This window comes from Pectinophora gossypiella, chromosome 29 (assembly GCF_024362695.1).
Source record: "Pectinophora gossypiella chromosome 29, ilPecGoss1.1, whole genome shotgun sequence".
Taxonomy (NCBI): Eukaryota; Metazoa; Arthropoda; class Insecta; order Lepidoptera; family Gelechiidae; genus Pectinophora; species Pectinophora gossypiella.
The window spans coordinates 1,666,698-1,688,776 of NC_065432.1; the positions used below are offsets into that span (position 1 = coordinate 1,666,698).

The following is a 22,079-nucleotide window of genomic DNA, read 5'->3' on the forward strand; positions in this document are numbered from 1 at the left end:
TGGCTGATCACTCGATTAGGTATCTGAAACTAAGATGGTCCGTGCTTCGAAAGGCACGTTAAGCCGTTGGTCCTGGTTACTACTTACTGATGTATGTAGTCATTACATGAGTCATGTCAGGGGCCTTTGGCGGCTCAGTAATAACCCTGACACCGGTTGATGAGGTTGGTAATCCACTTATTTATGAATTTTAATCAAGAAAAACGTAATAATAAGTCCGATATTTTATCACGTTTTTCTATGACGTCACAGTGTGCTTTTTCATACAAATTCCATAGTAATTTCTTGTTTTGACGTTTAGTAAAAAGTAACTGTTTTGACTAGTTGGAAACAAGCATACCTATTAAGCGTGGAAAATTGCTACTTTCCGAATTATCATAATCAATACAACGATTTGATAAGGTATCAGTTGGACCACGTATCATCATTTTACAGGCTGAAATTATCTACGGTAGATAATTTAGATACAAATTATAAGTAGGTACCTGGTTCACGATATTTTACACAAGTCTAACCTCAAAACATTCGAACGATTCCCAATTTTAGTTTTAATTTTATATTTTTTTTTTCAATAAAAGGTTTTTTACAGTGCCGATTTCCTGTTGTGAGAATAACGTTGTAACTTTTTTATTTTCTTTTTTATAATATCGATTAAAAAATAAATTCTTCCAATCATGTTAAAGTTAATACTTTTAGTTATGTTATTGGAGTGCGGTTTAGGTCAACATTATCAGCAGAAGGTGGCTCCTGGTGTGCCGCCTCAAAAATATGAGGTAAGAATTAGCTACTTACATAATTAACAATTTATCAAAATAATAACGACCTCCGTGGTCCAGTGGTTGAGCGTTGGGCTCACGATCCAGAGATCCTAGGTTCGATTCCCGGTGGGGATATATCACAAAAATTACTTTGTGGTCCCTAGTTTAGTTAGGACATTACAGGCTGATCACCTGATAGTCCGAAAGTAAGATGATCCGTGCTTCGGAAGGCACGTTAAGCCCGTCCTGGCTACTAGCCGTAAAAGTATATCCACCCACGCGCAGTGGAGCAGCGTGGTAGACCCCCTCCGGTTGATTGAGGGGAGACTTATGTTAGACTTTAGAGCCCAGTTCTTTTTGTTTTACTGTTTTTTGATTCCCCAACCGGCTGCAGCTGAAAATCAGCGTCATAGTCTTGCTACAGCTAGGCCGTGACATTTGCTGAGCTGAAGCCGTTTCGGCACTATGTATAATTATTTTATTTTTTTTGTTAATTAGTGTTAAGTATGCCGAATAAATATTTTCTTTCTTTCTTTATTTCTTTCTTTATGTCCAGCAGTGGGACGTATATAGGCTGTTTATGTTAACTTAATAAGTATAATAACGTGAATCCATAGGTAATAGCCGTTCGGACAATGGCCCCGATTCCTGCAGACACTTCCTAGTTTTACTTTGAGTTATTTATTATTATTTATTTATTTATTTATTTATTTATTTTTAGGAAGATTTACAGACAAATAACATTAGTGAATAAAAATGATTGCTTAACTATGTGCTAACAAAAAATCTCCACAGTTAATTAATATTAATTGTATGTAAATTAAACAGTTTATGCTTATGCCACAAACTTAAATAATAATAAGACGAATGCACCTATTCGGTGGTTTAAACCGGTATAGGTGCAATAGTTAGGAACCAACTAGTCAACAAAGTAATGCTGTGTTATATGTTTTCTTACAGTTGATGTTCTTGTACACAATAGGTCGATGTCAATTATACCCGAAATATCATTAAATTGCTTGATGGTGCGTAACAAGAAAGAGTTTCGCCTATAATTAGTTATAGCCATGGGTATACGTAGGATTGGCCGTTTCCTATATTTTAGTAGATCCGTACGAAGACTAAGCTTGGAGAGCAATTCAGGGCTATCAATTTTATTATTAGCAATGTTCATGAGATAGCAAATATCACTTACCTCTCGACGTATATATAACGGTAAAAAGTGATAGCGCTTGCAGCGATGCTCATAGTTCAGGGATGTCTGATGGGTCCTAAAATCCAAGAATCGCAGAAACCTCTTTTGAATCTTCTCAATTCGGGAACTGTAAACTTGATACTGCGGATTCCATATTTGACTTGCATATTCCAGATGACTCCGGACAAAAGCGCAGTACAGTATCTTGAGACATTTAATATCGTTGAAATTGGCTGACGTCCTTATTATAAAACCTAGAGCTCTGAACGATTTACTCAAAATATTATCAATTTGCTTGTCAAATAGTAGCTTATCGTCATGTACGACACCTAAGTCCTTTATTTCCCTAACTTATACCTGTCATTTTCTTATCCGCCGAAAAGGAAATGGACGGATGATTGACAGCTCTTAATTTTAGGAAGAATGAGTAAATGAATGAATAACCCGGCCGAACAAAATAGGCATCTCGCTGGTATGCAAATCGTTTGACGTGTGCTGTCAACTTAGTTATGTCGTGTTATTGGCTGATGTAAAACTTTTAGACGGTTGTTTTAGATTTGTGCTTAAAATTGACGTGTGTTCCATAAATTTTATGCTTGTCGATTACTCGTCCCTATCCTTTTCGGCGGATAAGGAAATGACAGGTATAACTTAAAGTAAACTTAGATGGTGTTAACAGGAATATTAGCACCATTGTGTGAGTTATATCTTCTGGGTTTGAATCCCAGTTCTGGGTTTATATCACTGAATTCCACTTTGGTTTAAATTCATGTTTGGATCAAAATCTTAATTGTTATCTGGCAACAAAGTGATTTCGACAATGTCCCCATCGGGAATCGAACCCGGACCTCCAGATCGAGAGCCTAACTCCCTAACTACTCGACCACGGCGGCTGTGATGATTTTAAGTTACATAAAGGTATTTTGTTTCAGAACATTCAGAAGCCGCCTCCTCCGCCACCTAAGGTAAATAATTTAGTTTATTTTTACCTAAAATATTGCTATTTTGACATTTAATTTATACATTACTCGTCCTATTCCAAGATATTCACTCAAATCTTCCTCGACCCCGTCCCCAGTTGAGGCGACCTCAACCTCATCACCAACCCATTAACGTCCCCACTGCTGGGGCACGGGCCTTCCCTATGGATGGATAGGGAGATCGGGCCTCAAACCACCACGCGGGCCCAGTGCGGATTGGTGGTTATTAACGACTGCTAATGCAGCCGGGACCAACGGCTTAACGTGCCTTCCGTAGCACGGAGGAGCTCGAGATGAAAACTTTTTTTTTGTGGTCACCCAGCCTTTGCGAAAGTTGCTTAGCTTCAACAATCGCAGACCGAGCGCGTTTACCGCTGCGCCACCGAGCTCCTCACCTTTACCTAGGTTTACCTAGGTACTTACCTATTTATTACCAAACTATTATTACCGAGTAAGTACTTACCTATTATTTTTTTCACAGCCTCAACAACAACAAAAATTGCCCCCTGGAGTTCCCCCACAAAAATATCAGGTGAGGATTTTCTATTGGGACAGATGTTGAAACGCAGTGGCGGCCCTAGTAAAATATTTAGGTGGTGCGAGGCCTCAAAGTGGCACCCCTCAGCCCTCTTAAATTAAAAAAAAAAGTTGTTTACGGGGCCTCCGGACCGTGAGTCCAATGCTCAACCACTGGACCACAGAGGCCGTTACCAAATGCTGATAGGATACTTGATTTGACGCTGCAGCGCTGGCTAGATAATTAGTGTAGTTAAAACTTGAACCTAAAACATTATATTTTTTTCTTTACAGGCTCAACATCAACAACAGAAAGCTCAACAACAGGCAGCTAATCAGCAGGTCCCCCAACAGCAGGTCCCCCAACAACAGGTCCCTCAACAACAAGTCCCCCAACAACAGGTCCCCCAACAGCAGGTCCCCCAACAACAGGTCCCCCAACAACAACAGAAAGTGCCCCAGAAAACAGTTCAGCCCGTATATGTAAATCAAGGTATGTTCCTTTGTAGATTTAGTTAAATGAAGTATTTTATTATTTTCTTATACAGGGTGTTCGTGACATCGTAATGAAAACTTTGAGGGATGATTTAGACCATGCTTCTGAGTTGATATCAAGTGGAAATTTCCGTCGCATAAGTATGGAACTGAAAATGATTTTAAAAATAAAATTTTCATGAATTTTGCGACGGAAAACTTCATTTGATATTAACTCGGAATAATGGTCTGAATGATCCCCCTCAGTATTCATTACGATGTCAATAAAACCCTGTATATGTATAACAGCCTCCGTGGTCTAGTGGTAAGAGCGTTAGGCTCACGATCTGGAGGTCCGGGTTCGATTCCCGATGGGGACATTGTCGAAATCACTTTGTGAGACTGTCCTTTGTTTGGTAAGGACTTTTCAGGCTTGAATCACCTGATTGTCTGAAAAAGTAAGTTGATTCCGTGCTTCGGAGGGCACGTTAAGCCGTTGGTCCCGGCTATTGGCCGTAAAAACACCTCCACCAACCCGCAGTGGAGCAGCGTGGTGGAGTATGCTCCATACCCTCTCCGGTTGATTGAGAGGAGGCCTGTGCCCAGCAGTGGGACGTATAGGTATAGGCTATTTATCTTATGTTATGTATATGTATAACTATCATGAGACTTTTCTGATTTGAACTTTTCAGAACCAAAAATATTAAGCGAGGATCACATGGAACATGAAAAAAAGTGAGTAACAGCTAACGACTATATTCCAATTGGGGTAGGCAGAGGTACGGTCACGAGTACTAATATGTATACACTTTGAAACCATGTCACATTAAATTTTTTGACAAATTTAACCGTAAGTCTCATTAAATGTCGAATATGATAGTGCGACAGGGTTCTAAAGTTGGCACATGATATTGCTCATGACTGTACATCCATCGTAAGATGAACTAAATCCACACAAGTCACCGAGTTTTCTGTTAGGCCAACGTGATAGGTGGTGAGCCGTATCGCCGTCTATAATTGGGTCGTGTACTAGGTTGGTGTGTGCGTGCGTGCGTGCGTGCGTGCGTGCGTGCGTGTGTGTGTGCGTGCGTGCGTGCGTGCGTGCGTGCGTGCATGCGTGCGTGCGTGCGTGCGTGTGTGTGTGTGTGCGTGTGTATGCGTGTGTGTGTGTGTGTGCGTGTGTCTATCACTACCCGTTGTTAACTGACTTATAATTACGTCAACCCTGTACATTCATGAGCAATATAATGTACCCACTTTAGGACTCTGTCGCACTAACATATTTGACATTTAGTGAGACTTACAGTTCAATTTGTCAAAAAAGTTAATGTGACATGTTACCAAAGTGTATACATATTAATGCTCGTGACCGTACTACTGTGCAGCGTGGTGGAGTATGCTCCATACCCACTCCGGTTGATTGAGGGGAGGCCTGTGCCCAGCAGTGGGACGTATATAGGCAGTTCATGTACACTGTGTACTGTACCTATGGTTTTTTTGTACCACAGACATATGGAGATGCATATGGACGTTCCAGTAGACACGGCGGACCTCTCCAAAGAGGAGATGCATTTCCGTTATTTCAAGATGCACGATATTGACAAGAATGGCAAGCTGGATGGCTGTGAACTGATCAAATCCCTCCATCATTGGCACGGTAAGATGATAAATGCAGAAGAAACTTTAGGAAGAAACGCTTAACACAATAAGTTTCTTTTTTTGGCGTGACTTATTGTAGATTTGCCGCAGATAGCATTAACTACTGGGCCGGACAAATGGGTATAAATGCCTTTTTTGACGTGACTTAAAAAAAAGGCATTTGTCCCCACTGAGTTTCCATTGACGCGGAGCTGTGCGGAGAGGAGCGGAGATGTGCAGGAATCGACCAATCACCGCGAAGGAGAGAGTGACAGAGCGTCTTCGTTTTTCGCTCTCTCGAACGCTGTGATTGGTCAAATCCGCACATCTCCGCAAAGCTCCGCCTATCTCCGCCTCAGTGGAAATCCGGAAAGTAATCCCGCGTGGTACGATCACGAGCATTAATATGTATAAACAAATTGTACTGTAAGTCTCACTAAATGTCAAATATGTTAGTGCGACAGAGTCCTAAAGTGGGTACATTATATTGCTCATGACTGTACAGGCGCTATGTAGGAAAGAGACAGGTATAAGGATCAAGTGTTCTGTTTCGTGAATATCCTAAAATACGGAAGTATGATGAAATAGAATTATACATGTTATTGTGTTTGTGTAAAAGTGTATTTTGTTAATAATGTTTATTGTCCAAAAACCCTACATTTGACTAGGGGTAAGTACCTACATACATTTTTGTTATTTAAATCATCTCCGTAACATTATCCCGTTTTTCACAGGGCCGCTTACGTAACGTCCGGTTTTTTACAGAAGCGACTGCCTGTCTGACCTTCCAACCCGCGAAGGGAAAACCAGCCCAATACAGGTCAGGTCACATACCTCCGAAAATGCTTTCTGTGCATCGTAGTTTGCGGACGAGTGGAGTATTTAGCGGCGAGGGTGTGCCGCCGCCAAAAGATGTTGACGGGGTACCAAACTGAGCATAGTACCCCGCTAGCTACAAGTTGGTAGTGTGACTAGGGATCGACGATCCTACAGTGTTGTGTTGGAAGTTGTATATATGCGTCTTGCTGAGTAAACTTCGATACCGCGTTTCACGACCGCTTGAAGACTGCGTTAATGAATGTGGCGCCATCTGTTGCATGTGAGCGGAACTAGGTGGCCAACTAGTTGGGTCCGCTACAGAGTGCAAAGTTGAAGTGTGAAATATTTGCTCATTTGTGTATGGCCCGCGTTTCGCGCTCACTTGTCCCTTCCAACCTTTTGCTTCTATTCCGCGGTGAAGGTATCAGCCTATCGCACATTTCATTAGTCCATCATGTTAGAGGACAGAAACCCTCTGTTGATTTACCACTACCGTAGATACAGCGCTTGATACAAAAATGCGGCGAAAACTTGGCGCTTATTTAGCTATACAATCGTACACAGCGGTATACTTATACATTCAATAAAATCGTGTCAAATTAAGAAAGTACGCATCGTCTTATTACGTATATTAGCGCGTGGTGCTTCGTAACGCGGTCGGGTTATATTGCGACTCGGATTGACCGGGAGGTCTTACTTGTTTTAGTGTATTTTAAACTAAAATAATAATTTTGGTGGGTTTTATTGCGAAAATTATTACTTTGAAATATGATATTTCATCCTTCGTTTTTCGCTTTGAGCTTCTATTTTTGCAAGCCTTTACATGGCACTTCCCCGTGTTGCCAGTTCGGCGCCTAATCGCGCACTGAGGTAAAGAACTGTCGACGTCGCTATATTAACAGTAACTTTGCGTCCGACTTTTTGAGCGCTGATGTTCAAATCTACGGTAGTTGTAAATCTATGCATGCCCGGGAAGACAAGTTGAACGCGTTCTATGTTTTTTTTCGCACCCAGAACAGCATAGAAGCAAGTTTGAATCGTCAATTATATTTTCCAGGTGAGATGGACCGCCAACCCCCAGTGTACACGGATGAACAGCTGGAGAATGTTCTGGAATACGCTTTGAAGAATACTGATCTAAACAATGACGGTTACATAGATTATACTGAGTACAGGATAAGTAATTATAAAGGACAGAAGGCCATGGAAGCTGTCGCCAATACTGATGCTAGAGATAATTTGCAGTAACTTAATTATTCGATTCAGTGAATGGCTCATGTACTGGCGCGGTGAAGAAAGGACTTAGTAACCTTAAAAACGCTATGGCACGCGAATAGACTCCAACCTGTCAGACACAGACTCGCCAAGTCCAGCAAACTGACTCATGTGACTTTTTTTTTTTTTTTAACTTTGGGAAATGCATTACGCATACCACGCCGCCGGGGACGACGACGTGGTTATGTGGGACTCCCCGGGTGTCGCCACCCGGTATACCCACTAAAACCCAACGGTGTTCCTCCTTGCCGCCCTGTGGCGGGGATACGGGAACGCAATTGCACACAACCGCGTCCCCGCCGGGCGGATGCCCTTTGGGGCCCAGCGCCCATGGGAGCGCGTCAAGCGCCTCCCCCTCCGCCGAGGGCTGCCCGGAACACTTGGTGACTCATGTGACTGGGCCAACCGTGTATAACAGATCGCCTCGGGCTCTTTAGAATGCACTCTTCTTCTTTTCTCTTTTTTTTCTTTTTTTTTCGGGTTCTTTTTTTAGGGCTTGGTTTACCACTGAATACAATTGAAATTAAATTCTTATGAGTTTGTATTCATATGTGCCTAAATCAATCGTTAACGCGCCATTATTGAAATGTTTCAAAAGTAGGCTTAAATGCTGGCTACTCGAACACACTTTCTACAGCTTTGAAGAGTTTTTAACTTTAAAATTTAGCACTTAGTACTTATGTACCATTAATTTATTATTATATTATCCATATGACATGTACTTAATGTAACTATTACGAAATAAATGAATATGAATATGAGTAGCTGTTTCACTGGCAGACTCACTGTCTGACTGGCTCACTGTCTGTCTGACTGTTTCACTGACTAGCTGACGGCCTCCGTGGTCCAGTGGTTGAGCGTTAGGCTCACGATCCGGAGGTCCTGGGTTCGATTCCCCGTGGGGACATATCACAAAAATTACTTTGTGGTCCCTAGTTTGGTTAGGACATTACAGGCTGATCACCTAATTGGCCGAAAGTAAGGCGATCCGTGCTTCGGAAGGCACGTTAAGCCGTTGGTCCCGATTACTACCTTACTGATGTAAGTATGTAGTCGTTATATGAGTCATGTCAGGGGCCTTTGGCGGCTCAATAGTAACCCTGACACCAGGGTTGATGAGGATGAGGTTGGTAATAGGCTAGTTTCCAACTAGTCAAATCAGTTACTTTTTACTAAACGTCAAAACACGAAATTACTATGGAATTTGTATGAAAAAGCACACTGTGACGTCATAGAAAAACGTGACAAAATGTCGGACTTATTATTACGTTTTTCTTGATTAACATTCATAAATAAGTTTAATAGAAAAAAGAAAATGTTTTTCGTTAGTTTTAGATGTGTCTTTATTTAGTAATCAGAATTTCATAATTTATCTTGAACCTAGTACACGACCCAATTCACCTCACAACCCACACGATAGAAGAAGAAGACTGACTAGCTAACTGTTTGACTGACTAATTAACTGTTTGAGTAACTAAGTAATTGTTGGACTGTTTAACTCTTTGACTAGCAAACTAAAAATATAATCTAATGGCAGAGACAAATAATAAAAGGTAATATTTGGATAGATATGCAACTTCTATCTTCTTCTTCTAGGTATCGTGTGGGTTGTGAGGTGGATTACCAACCTCATCAACCCTGGTGTCGAGTTTGCTATTGAGCCGCCAAAGGCCTTGACTTATTCTCTTTATTTTGATCAGAATAATAATGGGTGAAAGATGTAATTGTGCCTGGTCAAACAAGGGTCATCATTTATACCCAAAAACGAAGATAAAAGAGAGTTTTTTTTATATATTATTAATAATAATAATATTTCTTTAGATAATTATATATTATTTATTATTCTTTTTTTTGTTATGTTAGTATCATTATATGTTTATTGCACCAGCCCGTGCTCCAATGAATAATCTTCTTTCACCCTAAGGTTGCCTGGCAGAAATTGCTGTTTAGCAATAAGGCCGCCTATTGTGCTTATGTTTTATTCGTATGTTTATGTCCTTTGTATAGGTTGTTGTGCAATAAAGTATTATTGATTGATTGATTGATTGATAAAAGATGCATATGTCTGAAATCCATGAACTTAGATCGTGACCTGGGGCCTGTTTGTTTCATAAAACTTACAATTGTAAATTACAACGACAATTTGGTGTTCATTACGTAGCTAATATGAAACTGCAAAATATTTGTGATCACTAACTCCGCAATGTACATCAAATTGTCATTGTAATTTACAATTGTAAGTTTTATTAAACGGGCCCCTGGGAACTCCTCCATTATCTTTTTTTATTTCCAGGTGAAGGTGAGGCCCCATCAGAGTTATCTCACGTATACAGTGATGAAGACCTCATAGAAATAGTGGAAGGTGCTTTAAAGCAAGCTGATTTTAACAACGACGGATTCATTGACTACGCTGAAATGAAAAGGAGTGTTATTGGTTAGAAAATAAAGAAAGAAAAAAAAGAAAGGAAAGGAAAGAAAGGAAGAAAGGAGGCCGGAGTGAGATGGTGGCTGAGTTCGGATAGGGACCCTACGGGGTATAACTAAAACCCTTGCCCAGGGATACGGGTGAAGACCTCAACGGTTGCAGAGGCGGAGATGGGAGCCATCGGTACGGCAATGCAGGACGGGGCAAGTCACGGGGACTGTATCCTGGAACCAGACAGAGGGCAGCAGTAACTGTCAGTACTATTCAGTGGCGGAGGACAGGAGTTCTAGTGCGGCTTTGAAATAGACTACTCTGGGCGCCATTCCACTCGCGTCAGACAGAGTACTGCGGGACGGAAGGCAAAAGGGCACTGCCCTATTTTTCCATAAAAACTAGCATGGAGAATGCTACACCGACAAGAGCGTGGCTCTTGAATTAATGATGATAGGAGAAAGTAAAGGAAGAATATTTTTTTTATAATTCATGGACGCTGCTGCTACAATACAATAACATCAAAAATACTGTAGCGGACCCAACTAGTTGGCCACCTAGTTCCGCCCACATCCAACAGATGGCGCCACATTCAATTTTCGCCCCGAAAACATTTGGCGGCAGCACACCCTCGACGCAAAATATACCTAAATAGGTACTTAAAATTGAAAACTACATACATACATACATAAACTCACTATGGAATTCCACTTCCATTTGCAAAGTTATAAGCATGTAGCAGAGTAGGGGCATTGTAGACTCAATAAGCACCTACACAGAATGGAGCTGACCGAGTCTCCTTTATGCAGATTCTGCTTAGGGGAAGATGAGACGCCACTACATCTGCTATGCAGCTGTGAGGCTCTCATACATAGTAGAAGCCGTACACTTGGGGGCCACATAATGGACCCCCAGGAAGTCATGGAGCTTTCTCTCAAAATGACGTTGGATCTCTTCGAACGGATCGGTCTAGAGGAGGATATTTAAATGTAGGGATTTTAGGTCACAATAGATCTGTCAAGGTCGCAGTGATCTCGCGGGCTGCATTGCAGTCCGGCCCTCACAACTTGCAAATTATAATGTAGCAGAGTACAAACTGTGCCATACTGGCCTTTCTGTCTGACCGTCAATCGTCAACCATTCCGCTTTTCCTTTCATTTTACGCTGAAGCATTGCATCCCCGACCTTCATAAGAACTACATAAAGATACTATGACTGCTTAGTTCCGGCCGTGCCCTCTAATTTTGGATTTGTATCTTATATCTAAGCATCGTTATAATTTGTCTGTGAAGTGTTGTTAATAAACTGGATATTCCTGTTGAATTTATAACGTTATTTTTCGTCGTTATTACCAATTTTCCCACTACTCTGCCGGCGCGTCGGGACTTCATCCCCGATTCCCCACCCATCATGCCGCAAGCACATAAATATTGAATGGCAGACCGACAAATTCTGGTTTTTGGCGACAAATTTCGACAAATTATCGACATTATCGAAACTTTCATGATGATGCTCATCATCATCATCAGCCGTACGACGCCCACTGCTGGGCATAGGCCTCCCCAAGGATCTCCACGACGATCGGTCCTGCGCTGCCCGCATCCAGCGGCTTCCCGCGACCTTCACCAGATCGTCGGTCCACCTTGTAGCGGGCCTACCCACTGAGCGTCGTCCGACACGTGGTCGCCATTCTAGAACCTTTCCGCCCCAGCGGCTATCGGTTCTCCTCGCTATGTGTCCTGCCCACTGCCACTTCAGCTTTGCAATTCTCCGATTTTAATGATGATACTTTTGAAATCAATCACTTTCTAGTCATACTTGCTTACGTGGAAAATAAACACACAATTAAATTCAAAGCCAATGTAATTTCATTTCATTATTTACAAAACATTTATTTAGTACCTTACCTTAGTAATATTTTGATATAAACACACAGTAAAGAAAGATGCATTTTATACCTACTTTGGTGCTAATTCCTGTACACACCATCCTTAAATTTATTTTATGTTATACTTACCTGTCATTCTTATCCCCAAAAAGAAAGGGACGGGTAATCGACAGGCATAAAATTTATGATTTTAAACAGAAATTTTAAAAATACCTCCCAAAATTTTATATTCAAGTTGAAAGCACACGTCAAACGAGTTGCATATCAGTGTGATACCTATTTTATTCCTCTGCGTGATTCATTAATTCACTCGTTCATTTTAAAATTAACAGGGGGGTTAAAATGGCCACATCGAAGCAATTCATCAACGAAAGCAATATTTGCTCACTTACTTTTATATGCGCAAATGTCAAATTGCAACATTGGTTTTTTAGATGAATTGCTTCGATGTGACCATTTTAACCACCCAGGTCTTCTGCTTCGATGTGACCATTTTAACCACCCAGGTCTTCTGCTTCGATGTGGCCATTTTAACACCCCTGGTCTTCTTATAAGTACTTCTTATAAGGTTTCAATCAAGGTATATGTGGACTCAATTTTTACTCTGATTTAAATTCAATGAAACAAATCGTGGTTTTGCGGAAGGCAATCACATCAAAAAGTAATTTTTCAAGAGGCGCTTAAGTGGTTTTCTATATAAAACGACGATATAGTCATCACCGTCTCCCTAGCATTATCCCGTTTTTCACAGGGTCAACTACCTAACCTGAAGATTTGACAGGTCCGGTTTTTTACAGAAGCGACTGCCTGTCTGACCTTCCAACCCGCGAAGGGAAAACCAGCCCAATACAGGTTGGGTCACCTCCGAAAATGCATTTCTCGGGAATGTGGGTTTCCTCACGATGTTTTCCTTCACCGCTGAGCACGTGATAATCATATGACGACGAGCAACGATGTAGTAGACCTTAACAAATATATAGTAAGTAATTATTTTTTTACACAAAAAAATTAAGAAAAAGAAGTGTTATACAATAAATCAAGTTACTTAAATAATACTTATAAAATATAATAACACTGAATAATTCCACAGCCAGCCTTGATATTAGCACCTACAGCGCACACAAACTTAACCTTACTTTGATTTGACAGCTCTCTCTTGCCGTCCTTCACTAACAATGCATGCAGGAAGGAGATGCAGCTAGTTTTAATCCTAATTTAAGTTAAAATTAGGTTGGTAGTCGCCCAAATCTACACCATTAACTTACTTTAATTACGAGCAAGCGACTACCGGTTTTAAATTAAAAAAAACTAATGTTTGCGGTCTCTGTTGGCAACATCCAACAAATTAAAATATTATTTTTTACTTTTTTAAACATAAAAATGGCAATCCTTTTTTTTTCTTCTACGATCAACGAACTGTGAAATAACGTAAATTGTGTGTGCCTAATTATTTAATAAAAAAACGTGGTCAACTCAAAGTCGCTGTATATTTACCATCTTCTACACACCAGGCAGAGCACAACAACATCTGTGTGCGACAGTCTCTTAAAGCTGTAAGGAATTCAAGCCAATTTAGCTTTATTTTCCGACATTTCACAGGAGAATCGAAACCTACCGGTTGCTCTCCATAGTTCCAGAATCATAAAATTATTGTTTACCGGGTGAGAGACTTATTGCAGATTTGCCGCAGATGGCATTAACTAATTGGCCGGACAAATGGGCAGCGCTGAGGACTCTCACACGGTACAAAATTTAAGACAACAGGCCTGAGGGTGCTTGAAGATTATTTCTCAGATTATCTTTGTTAATTTAGGTACCCACGACAGGATGTGCGGAAGCCTCGGTGCGCGAGTCCGACTCGCACTTGACCGGATTTATTTCACCATTCCAACATGCTGTTATTGGCATCCTTGAAGCTGATACTATTCTCACTGTAGAACTGCGAGAACCACGACCTGAAGGCTCGTATGGTCTTGTCAGTTTTGACGTACGCTGGTGCTCCGACGTACCGCTTGTTATTCCAAATCGCTACGTCTCTCTCGAACTGGAAGGAAAAGAGACAAACCATACAGTAAAAAAAAGAAAAAAGAAGAGAAAGGAAAAGAGAAGAAGACAAAAAGAAGACGAGAAAAGAAGAAGAAGAAGAGCATAAGGGCGTTAGTGACACTGTAACGAAAACTTTGGCGCATGATTCAGACCATGATTCTGAGTTGACATGATAAGTGGAATTTCTTGTCGAAATTGCTGATGGCGGAAAAATGAAAAAAAAAAGACAACTAAAATTTGCATGAATTTTCTGACGAGAAATTCCACTTGATATCAACTCAAAATCATTGTCTGAATCAGCCCACTCAGAATTTGTTAGGAAGTCACTAACAGCCTTCACCCTCAGAGCAGACTCCTACTTCCCAAACGAATTAACTCAAAAGTCCGCATAAACTTTATTATATTAGTGATGCTCTTAGTCATAGTCGATCGATTTTGTTGTTTTTTTTAAATCCTCACCTGGTAAGACTCAGCTCTATTCAAGATGTAGCCAAGCGGAGCGTTGTAATTAGGGGAGAAGACACGATGAACCACCTTCTGTTGTAGTGGTCCAATGGGAGTGACGGATTGGGATATCAAAACTGGACCGAACGACGTCTGCAGCTTCAAGCGGACGTGGCCTGGGCCGATCTGGATGGAACATGGCATTGTTTATTATATCATGATTATGGGTCCGATTCCTGCAGACACCTCCTTCTTCATAAACAAATATGGAACTGACAACAATTTCTAAAGCAAAATAAAAGTGCATTTTGCGACGGCAAATTCCACTTGATTATCATGAGCTGAATCATTCATGTTCAGCGTTATTCTTTTTCTTCTCCTATCGTGTGGGTTGTAAGGTGAATGACCAACCTCATCAACCCTGGTGTCAGGGTTATTATTGAGCCGCCAAAGGCCCCTGACATGGCTCATGTAACGACTACGTACTTACAGTAAGTAAGTTTATCAGTAAGTAACAACCGGGACCAGTGAATGTGTGGCGCCCTTTTGTAATAAACTATTTCTATTCTATTCTATTCCATACTTTTCCAACGGTAAATTCCACAGTGAATAGGGGTACCTTAACGATGGAGAATCACTTGGTTACCTGTGTAACATCAACGTCGACATGAAATAGGTTCATCTTCATCAGCTTGTAGTCATGCGTCAGCTTGATGGTGGAAGTGTGATGGTCGCCGCGAGACCACTCCGCGGTCCAGTAGTGGCTACCTGGAACCCACATAGAATAAGGAATAAGCAACTCTCCGCTCCCCACTCGCGGCTGAGCTCAGTGGGTAACATAGTTACACTTTGAATCGTCAATTTTTACATAACGAACGTCTCATCCGCCTAAAATTACTGCAGCTTCTCACAACCTGTATAGCCGGGGAAAAGAAGCTGCAAGAAAACCCTCGGCACAGGGACCTAGACGTTCTTTAAAATTATAAAATATTGTTATACAATTGAGTAATTTAGCTGCCTAATATCAGTTCTCAGACAGTTAATTCCATGCATCATTATCTTCTAAATAATCACTAACTAAAATAAGCAGAAGCATAATATATATAAAAATAATTGGTGCTTGACATTTGGATAACATTATGTATAGAATTATGTTGCTACCTATATTTTGTTCTCTTTAATTTGATTACTTATAGTAGGTGGAAGATGTAATTGTGCATGGGTGTAATAAAAAAGGTCATCATCGATACCCAAAAACAAAGATAAAAAATGTCATCCATGAAATTAGAAGGTTAAACAAAGGAAAAACTATACAGCGCCATCTATATTGTTTTCGAGGAACGCTTGGATAGTCCCTCATTGAACCTTGAACCCACCGATAAAGTTCAGCAACAGTGGATATTTTTCTCCTAATTTGGACAACAGCGATTCGGAGTGTACCGCGTTTAGATGAGCGACGTCTGCGCCGTTCTCAGGGATCTCCTGGCAAAAAAAGAAAAAGAAAATGTGTTATAATGACGGAAAAAATTAAAGATCTTTTTTATTTGACTTAAGTATTGTAGATTGTAAAAACCGGACCTGTCAAATCTTAAGTAGTTAATGCGACAAATTTACAATAAGTCAGCATCCCCCCTAGCATTATCCCGTTTCTCACAGGGTCCGCTTACCTAACCTGAAAATTTTACAGGTCCGGTTTTTACAGCAGCGCCTGCCTGTCTGACCTTACAACCCGCGAAGGGAAAAGCAGCCTTATAGGTTAGGTCATGTACCTTCGAATCGTATTTCAATTCAATTCTAATTAATTTTAATTAGGTATATTTCAATTCTTTTATTATTATTCAATTTTTTCTCGGGAATGTGGCAATATACAGGGTGTTAGTGACGTCGTAACTAAAACTTTGAGGGATGATTGAGACCATGATTCTGAGATGATATGAAGTGGAATTTTCCGTCGCAAAAGTATGGAACAGAAAATAATAAAAAGAAAAACAAAAATTTTCATGAATTTTCAGACTGAAAATTCCACTTGATATCAACTCAGAATCTTGGTCTGAATCATCCCCCTCAGTATTAGTTACGATGTCACTAACACCCTGTATATATTTTTTTTGACGTGACTTATTGTAGATTTGCCGCAGATGGCATTAACTATTTGGCCGGAAGAATGTGGCAATAACCGACTAAGTATTCCGTACCTGTATATGGCAATTGACGGTGAAGATGTTGCGTCCTCTGCATCGCATCTGCATCGTGCATGCGTCCTGCAACGACCACAGTGGAGGCCTATTTTCTGCGTCGTACCAGATCCATACAGCGCCGTCAGCCTCTACTGTCTCCCATGATTTTATCGATACGCCTTTTGGGACTGTGAAAAGAAAATATATATATTTTTTTTAATTTTTGTTTTTATAGCACTCATTTGTGCTTAGAGACATTTCATATATATGTGTGTGTCGAAGGTTTTACATAAATACTTATTTCTTTTTATTATTATTAGGCACGTTAAGCCGCTGGTCCCGGTTACTACTTCCTGATGCAAGTAAGTAGTCGTTACATGAGCCATCTCAGGGGCCTTTGGCCGCCCAATAGTAACCCTGACACCAGGGTTGATGAGGTTGGTATTCCATCTCACAAGCCACACGATAAGAAGAAGAATATTAAATTATTTAATACTTTAAGAGGAGCAGACTTAACATATCTACGGAATTGTCAGGGCAAAAAACAAACAGCAAAGACTTGTCCCACAGATACATCAGCATGGGCCGAACTTAGGGTCGATATATTTAAATATTTTATTTTACAATAAAACATGGAAAGAAATCTAAAACAATACAACTCAAGGTCTTCTTCAAACTCATCAGAAAAGCGGTATTCTTAGACGGTGCCTCAACCTGAACTCGAGTATACACTAGTAAGGAATGACGTCATTATTTTCATATTATGTTCGCAGTGACGAGCTCGGTGGCGCAGCGGTTAACGCGCTCGTTCTGCGATTGTTGAAGTTAAGCAACTTTCGCAAAGGCCGGTCATAGGATGGGTGACCACAAAAAAAAAGTTTTTATCTCGAGCTCCTTCGTGCTTCGGAAGCCACGTTAAGCCGTTAGTCCCGGCTGCATTAGCAGTCGTTAATAACCATCAATCCGCACTGGGCCCGCGTGGTGGTTTAAAGCCCGATCTCCCTATCCATCCATAAGGAAGGTCCGTGCCCCAGCAGTGGGGACGTTAATGGGCTGATGATGATGATGACGATGTTTGCAGTATGACATGCTCGACTCCAGTGAGAAGTCCTCAAGTCGAGGACGTAAATGGCAACTTAAAATGCTCAGCAGAGGCAGAGTCGAGTGGAGGAAGAGTGAACATCTTAGAATACGGTTGTTAGTGACGTGTGATCAGCATTGTGACTTACCTGATTCCACTCCTGGCACACTGACCAACGCCCCGTCGGCCCCAAACCGCCACTTGTGGAAAGGACACTCGATACAGTTGCCGCAGACATTCCCACCTGCCGCCAGATTGGCCCCTAAATGGGGGCAGTACGCATCTACACAGCGGACCACACCGTCTGCGCCGCGATACACGCAGAGATTTTGACCTGGAAATTAATAATGGTGCTAATTCCTGCAGACGCCATCTAATTTTATTTTAAGTTATACCTGTCATTTTCTTATCCGCTAAAAAGAAAAAAACGGGTAATCGACAGGCATATAATTTATAGAACACACGTCAATTTTAAGCAAAAATCCAAAACAACCGTGTAAAAATTTTACATCGGCCAATAAACGGATTGCATACCAGCGAGATGTCTATTTTATTCGCCCAGGTTATTCATTCGTTTTAAAAATTTTTAACTTGTTGACAATCATCCGTCCCTTTACTTTTCGGCGGATAAGAAAATGACGCGTACTTATAACTTAAAATAAAATTAGGAGGTGTCTGTAGGAATCGGAGCCAATGATGTAGTATTTAAAAAAAATCTAGTAAGTAACTTGGTTTCCAAAAAATACCTATGAACACTCCTCCAATCCAACGCAGTCCTAAAATTAATGATTGTCGAATTTGTTTTCGAATTCACGTTTGGATCATAAATGATTATCACGTGCTCAGCGGCGAAGGAAAACATCGTGAGGAACCCGAGAAATGCATTTTCAGAGGTATGTGACCTAACCTGTATTGGGCTGGATTTTTATTTGCGGGTTCGAAGGTCAGACAGGCAGTCGCTTCTGTAAAAAAGCGGACCTGTCAAATCTTCAGGTTAGGTAAGCGGACCCTGTGAAAAACGGGATAAAACTAGGGGGACGATGATACCTATGAACACTTCTCTCTTCTCACAAGAAATAATACTAGGTACTGTTTAGAGTTACACTTGACTATAAATTAAAAATTAAAAAGTACGTGAATAAAATATTGAATACACGTGGTCCAACGGTTGAGCGTTGGCGGCGACAGCGACCGCCACACTCTTGGTCATAGTAGACCGTAGTAGACCGCAGAAGAACGTAGTGGACCTCAGTAGACCACAATAAATTATCGCTCGCCATAAGGTTTTATGGTAGGCAAGCCTTCTGATCTGGCAAAATTCATCTCTTCTGAATCTTTATTAATTATAATTCACCCATTTTGACGGCACAGCTTTCTACTATTGCAATCCAGCCATTAGGATAATGTGGTATCTAGGAGCCGAGTCTCCTTAACGTCATTGTGCGAGGTTTAGGCACTAGTTACTATGGCAACACGTTGCTATATAATCTGATAGTCTATCGTATTGTGAAGACCATCTCTTTGTAGATTAGACACCGAAGTACACACTATTTATATACGTATATATTGTAGCTATATGGTTAGGGTTAGCCTGTTAGGCGCTGTTAGGTTTTGACTCACGTTAGATTACAGTCAACCCCTTTTCCATTTTACGTAAAGTCAGCTAACTATTCTTATAACCGGCGGTAAACGCAGACTATAGCTAGTTAGTTTACAGTCCCAGTAGACTGTAGTAAACCGCAGAAGACCGCAGTAGACCGTAGTAGACCACATTGAATTATCGCTCGCTGCAAGATTTTATGGCAAAATTCATGTCTTATGTCTTTTTATTTATAAAAAAAAATCTCACCAAGAGCGTCTACCGCCAGCACCCCACCCACTTTGACGTCACAGCTCTCTGCCACTGCAAACCAGCCGTTGGGATAAGGTGGAGGTATCTTGGAGCCGAGTCTCCTGGATGTCATAGTGCGAGCTATCCTGAGCGGTCGATCAGGTCCTGGAGGGACGTGGTCGAAGCCGATTTCTGTTAGCTCCTGAAAAGTAAATGATAATTACTCTACCGTCATCAGAGAGCTTAACTTTTGTACCTCTTTTTTATGTAGCTCAGATAGAAGAAAGCTTAACTCTCACTGTGAGGCCGCGGATTTGAATCCCAGCACGGGCCTAAACCAATAATAATAATAATATAATAATGGTGCTAATTCCTGTAAATACCAACTAATTTTATTTTAAGTTATATCTGTCATTTTCTTATCCGCCGAAAAGGAAAGGGACGGGTAATCGACAAGCATAAAATTTATGGAACACACGTCAATTTTAAGCACAAATCTAAACCAACCGTCTAAAAATTTTACATCCGTCAATAACCCGACACAGTTAAGTAGACAGCACATCAAACGGATTGCATACCAGGGACGTACCTTTTCATTCGCCCGGGTTATTCATTCATTTACTCATTCTTCCTAAAATTAAGAGCTGTGAATCACCCGTCCCTTTCCTTTTCGACGGATATGAAAATGACGGATATAACTTAAAATAAAATTAGGCGGTGTCTGCAGGAATCGGGGCCAATATGATTATAAACTAAATAAATAATAACTACTTAAATAAACTTTACTATTATTTGTATGTCGTTTCCATATCTCGGGCCTACGGAGTCCCGGACTTTTGGAAGGCGTGCGTGGGGCCGAAGCCAACACGTAGAGGCCCATCATAAATGATTATCACGTGCTCAGCGGTGAAGGTAAACGTCGTGAGGAAACTCACTGAAAAAAGCATTTCGGAGGTATGTGACTTAACTGTATTGGGCTGGTTTACCCTTCGCGGGTTGGAATTTTGAAGTCCTGTCAAACCGGACCTGTCGAATCTTCAGATTCGGTAAGCGGACCCTGTGAAAACGGCATAACGCTAGGAAGATGAATTTATATTTAAAGGGGGTTCCCATACAACATACGCGATTTTTTTGTCGATTCTTGCCCTTTTTGCTTGATATCAATACCAATTGTTTTTAGCTAGTCTACGTTACGGAACCCTCCGTCCGCGAGTCCAACTCGCACTTGGCCGGTATTTTAAACTTCATGCGGAAAGCCACGGGAGCTCCGTGGTTCCTTCGCAATGAAAATCTGCACATTGACCTAGGTCTGCCAACCATTGCCCAATGGCTCAAATTAGCTTCCAAACGTTTTTTCGATTCTGCTCCGCACCACCCAAATCCCCTGGTAGTTGCGGCTTCCGAGTACATTTCCGCTTAGGGACGGTACTGAAAAGTATCGGCGTCCGAAGGACGTATTATACGATCCCGACGACCCGATTACTCTAGCCATAGAGGCAGCCTCGCGACACCAAACACTTCAGGTCCCCGATACCGACCCCGCCGGCATGGTCGACGATTTCCCTCATTCAGCGCTTATCGCTATCGACCCGCTAGGGTCGATTAATTCTTTCAAATATTTTTCCTCTCAGACGACGCCCTGAGCCGAGGTTCGCGCCCAACTGGGCACCCTCAGGCCTGTTGTCTTAAACGTTATTGTACCGGGTGAGAGCCTTCAGCGCTCCCCATTTGTCCGGCCAGGTAGTTAATGCCATCTGCCGCAAATCTACAATAAGTCACGTCAAAAAAAAAGGTATTTTAAACTTACCTTAGTATAAAAGTCAGGACTAATGTATGACCTGTATAGTACAAACATTAGCATTCCTGTTATCACAGCTGCTAGAATAACCAAACTATTCTGGTATAGCAAATCAAAGGTCGATCGAATTATTCCAAAAGACACGTTACTGTAAAGAAATACAGAATCCATGTTTAATTCTGGATTTTGGCAAAAAAACGCCTTATTTGTCCTGGAAAAATCCATCTTCGGTGCACTTCCGTGGAGTACCGAGTAATTCTCCATTTAAGAATCTGAAAAGACAAAATAATTTATGTTTAATGAAATTAATTTAAGTTTAATGAAAATAATTTACGTTTAATGATTATAATTTACGTTTAATGAAATTAATTAATGTTAAAAGAAGAATATTCGGATATAATAACATTCGCGAATGTTTTCCGACTAACTTAATGCGATCATTAACCACAAAACACCACTCCGTATTGATTATTTAGATTATTCAATGAAGAAAGCAACCTTCCCGTTCCCGTTCCCGCCAAAAAGTGCCCTGTGTATCAATGTAAACTATACTATGAATAATTATGATGTAGAATAATGAGAATGTAATGTAGGATAATCATATATTTAAGCGTAATAGCTGTTAGGTCATACCTAACTTGTTTAGGATAATTCTAAAACAATTTCCGTGATCAGATTACGCCATTATCGGCAATATTTAAACTTTGAATAGTATGATATTTTTATACTTAATATGGGACACA

General features: G+C 40.9%; 2 protein-coding genes across 3 annotated transcripts; one reads left to right on the forward strand and one right to left on the reverse strand.

Moving 5' to 3' along the window:
- The first annotated feature begins 307 nt into the window (after positions 1-307).
- Positions 308-11,406, forward strand: LOC126379589 (uncharacterized protein DDB_G0285291-like). Of its 2 annotated transcripts, none has more exons than XM_050028397.1 (7): positions 308-773; positions 2,886-2,918; positions 3,415-3,465; positions 3,744-3,942; positions 4,616-4,658; positions 5,432-5,580; positions 7,438-7,766. In XM_050028397.1, the coding sequence occupies exons 1-7, from the start codon at positions 675-677 to the stop codon at positions 7,626-7,628; spliced, it is 765 nt and encodes a 254-aa protein (XP_049884354.1). In that variant the 5' UTR covers positions 308-674; the 3' UTR covers positions 7,629-7,766. The 2 variants fall into 2 exon arrangements, with proteins under 2 accessions (XP_049884354.1, XP_049884355.1); XM_050028398.1 differs by lacking the exon at positions 7,438-7,766 and adding an exon at positions 9,949-11,406 and having other exon boundaries at positions 316-773.
- A 2,432-nt stretch (positions 11,407-13,838) lies between these two features.
- Positions 13,839-21,507, reverse strand: LOC126379673 (cholesterol 7-desaturase nvd). The gene is made up of 8 exons (XM_050028489.1): positions 21,346-21,507; positions 19,557-19,740; positions 17,856-18,041; positions 16,645-16,814; positions 15,826-15,931; positions 15,096-15,217; positions 14,465-14,635; positions 13,839-14,003 (listed from the first exon to the last, which is right to left on the reverse strand). The coding sequence occupies exons 1-8, from the start codon at positions 21,505-21,507 to the stop codon at positions 13,839-13,841; spliced, it is 1,266 nt and encodes a 421-aa protein (XP_049884446.1).
- Positions 21,508-22,079: the final 572 nt, after the last annotated feature.

Coding starts and splice junctions, on each gene's coding strand:
- LOC126379673 (XM_050028489.1), bottom strand. CDS start 21,507: ATGGATTCTGTATTTCTTTACAGTAACGTGTCTTTTGGAATAATTCGA. Junction 15,218..15,825: donor ACTGTTGCTGAACTTTATCG/GTGGGTTCAAGG, acceptor TGTGGGTTCCAG/GTAGCCACTACTGGACCGCG. Junction 14,004..14,464: donor ATAGAGCTGAGTCTTACCAG/GTGAGGATTTAA, acceptor TTTTCCTTCCAG/TTCGAGAGAGACGTAGCGAT.
- LOC126379589 (XM_050028397.1), top strand. CDS start 675: ATGTTAAAGTTAATACTTTTAGTTATGTTATTGGAGTGCGGTTTAGGT. Junction 774..2,885: donor TGCCGCCTCAAAAATATGAG/GTAAGAATTAGC, acceptor ATTTTGTTTCAG/AACATTCAGAAGCCGCCTCC. Junction 5,581..7,437: donor ATCCCTCCATCATTGGCACG/GTAAGATGATAA, acceptor TATATTTTCCAG/GTGAGATGGACCGCCAACCC.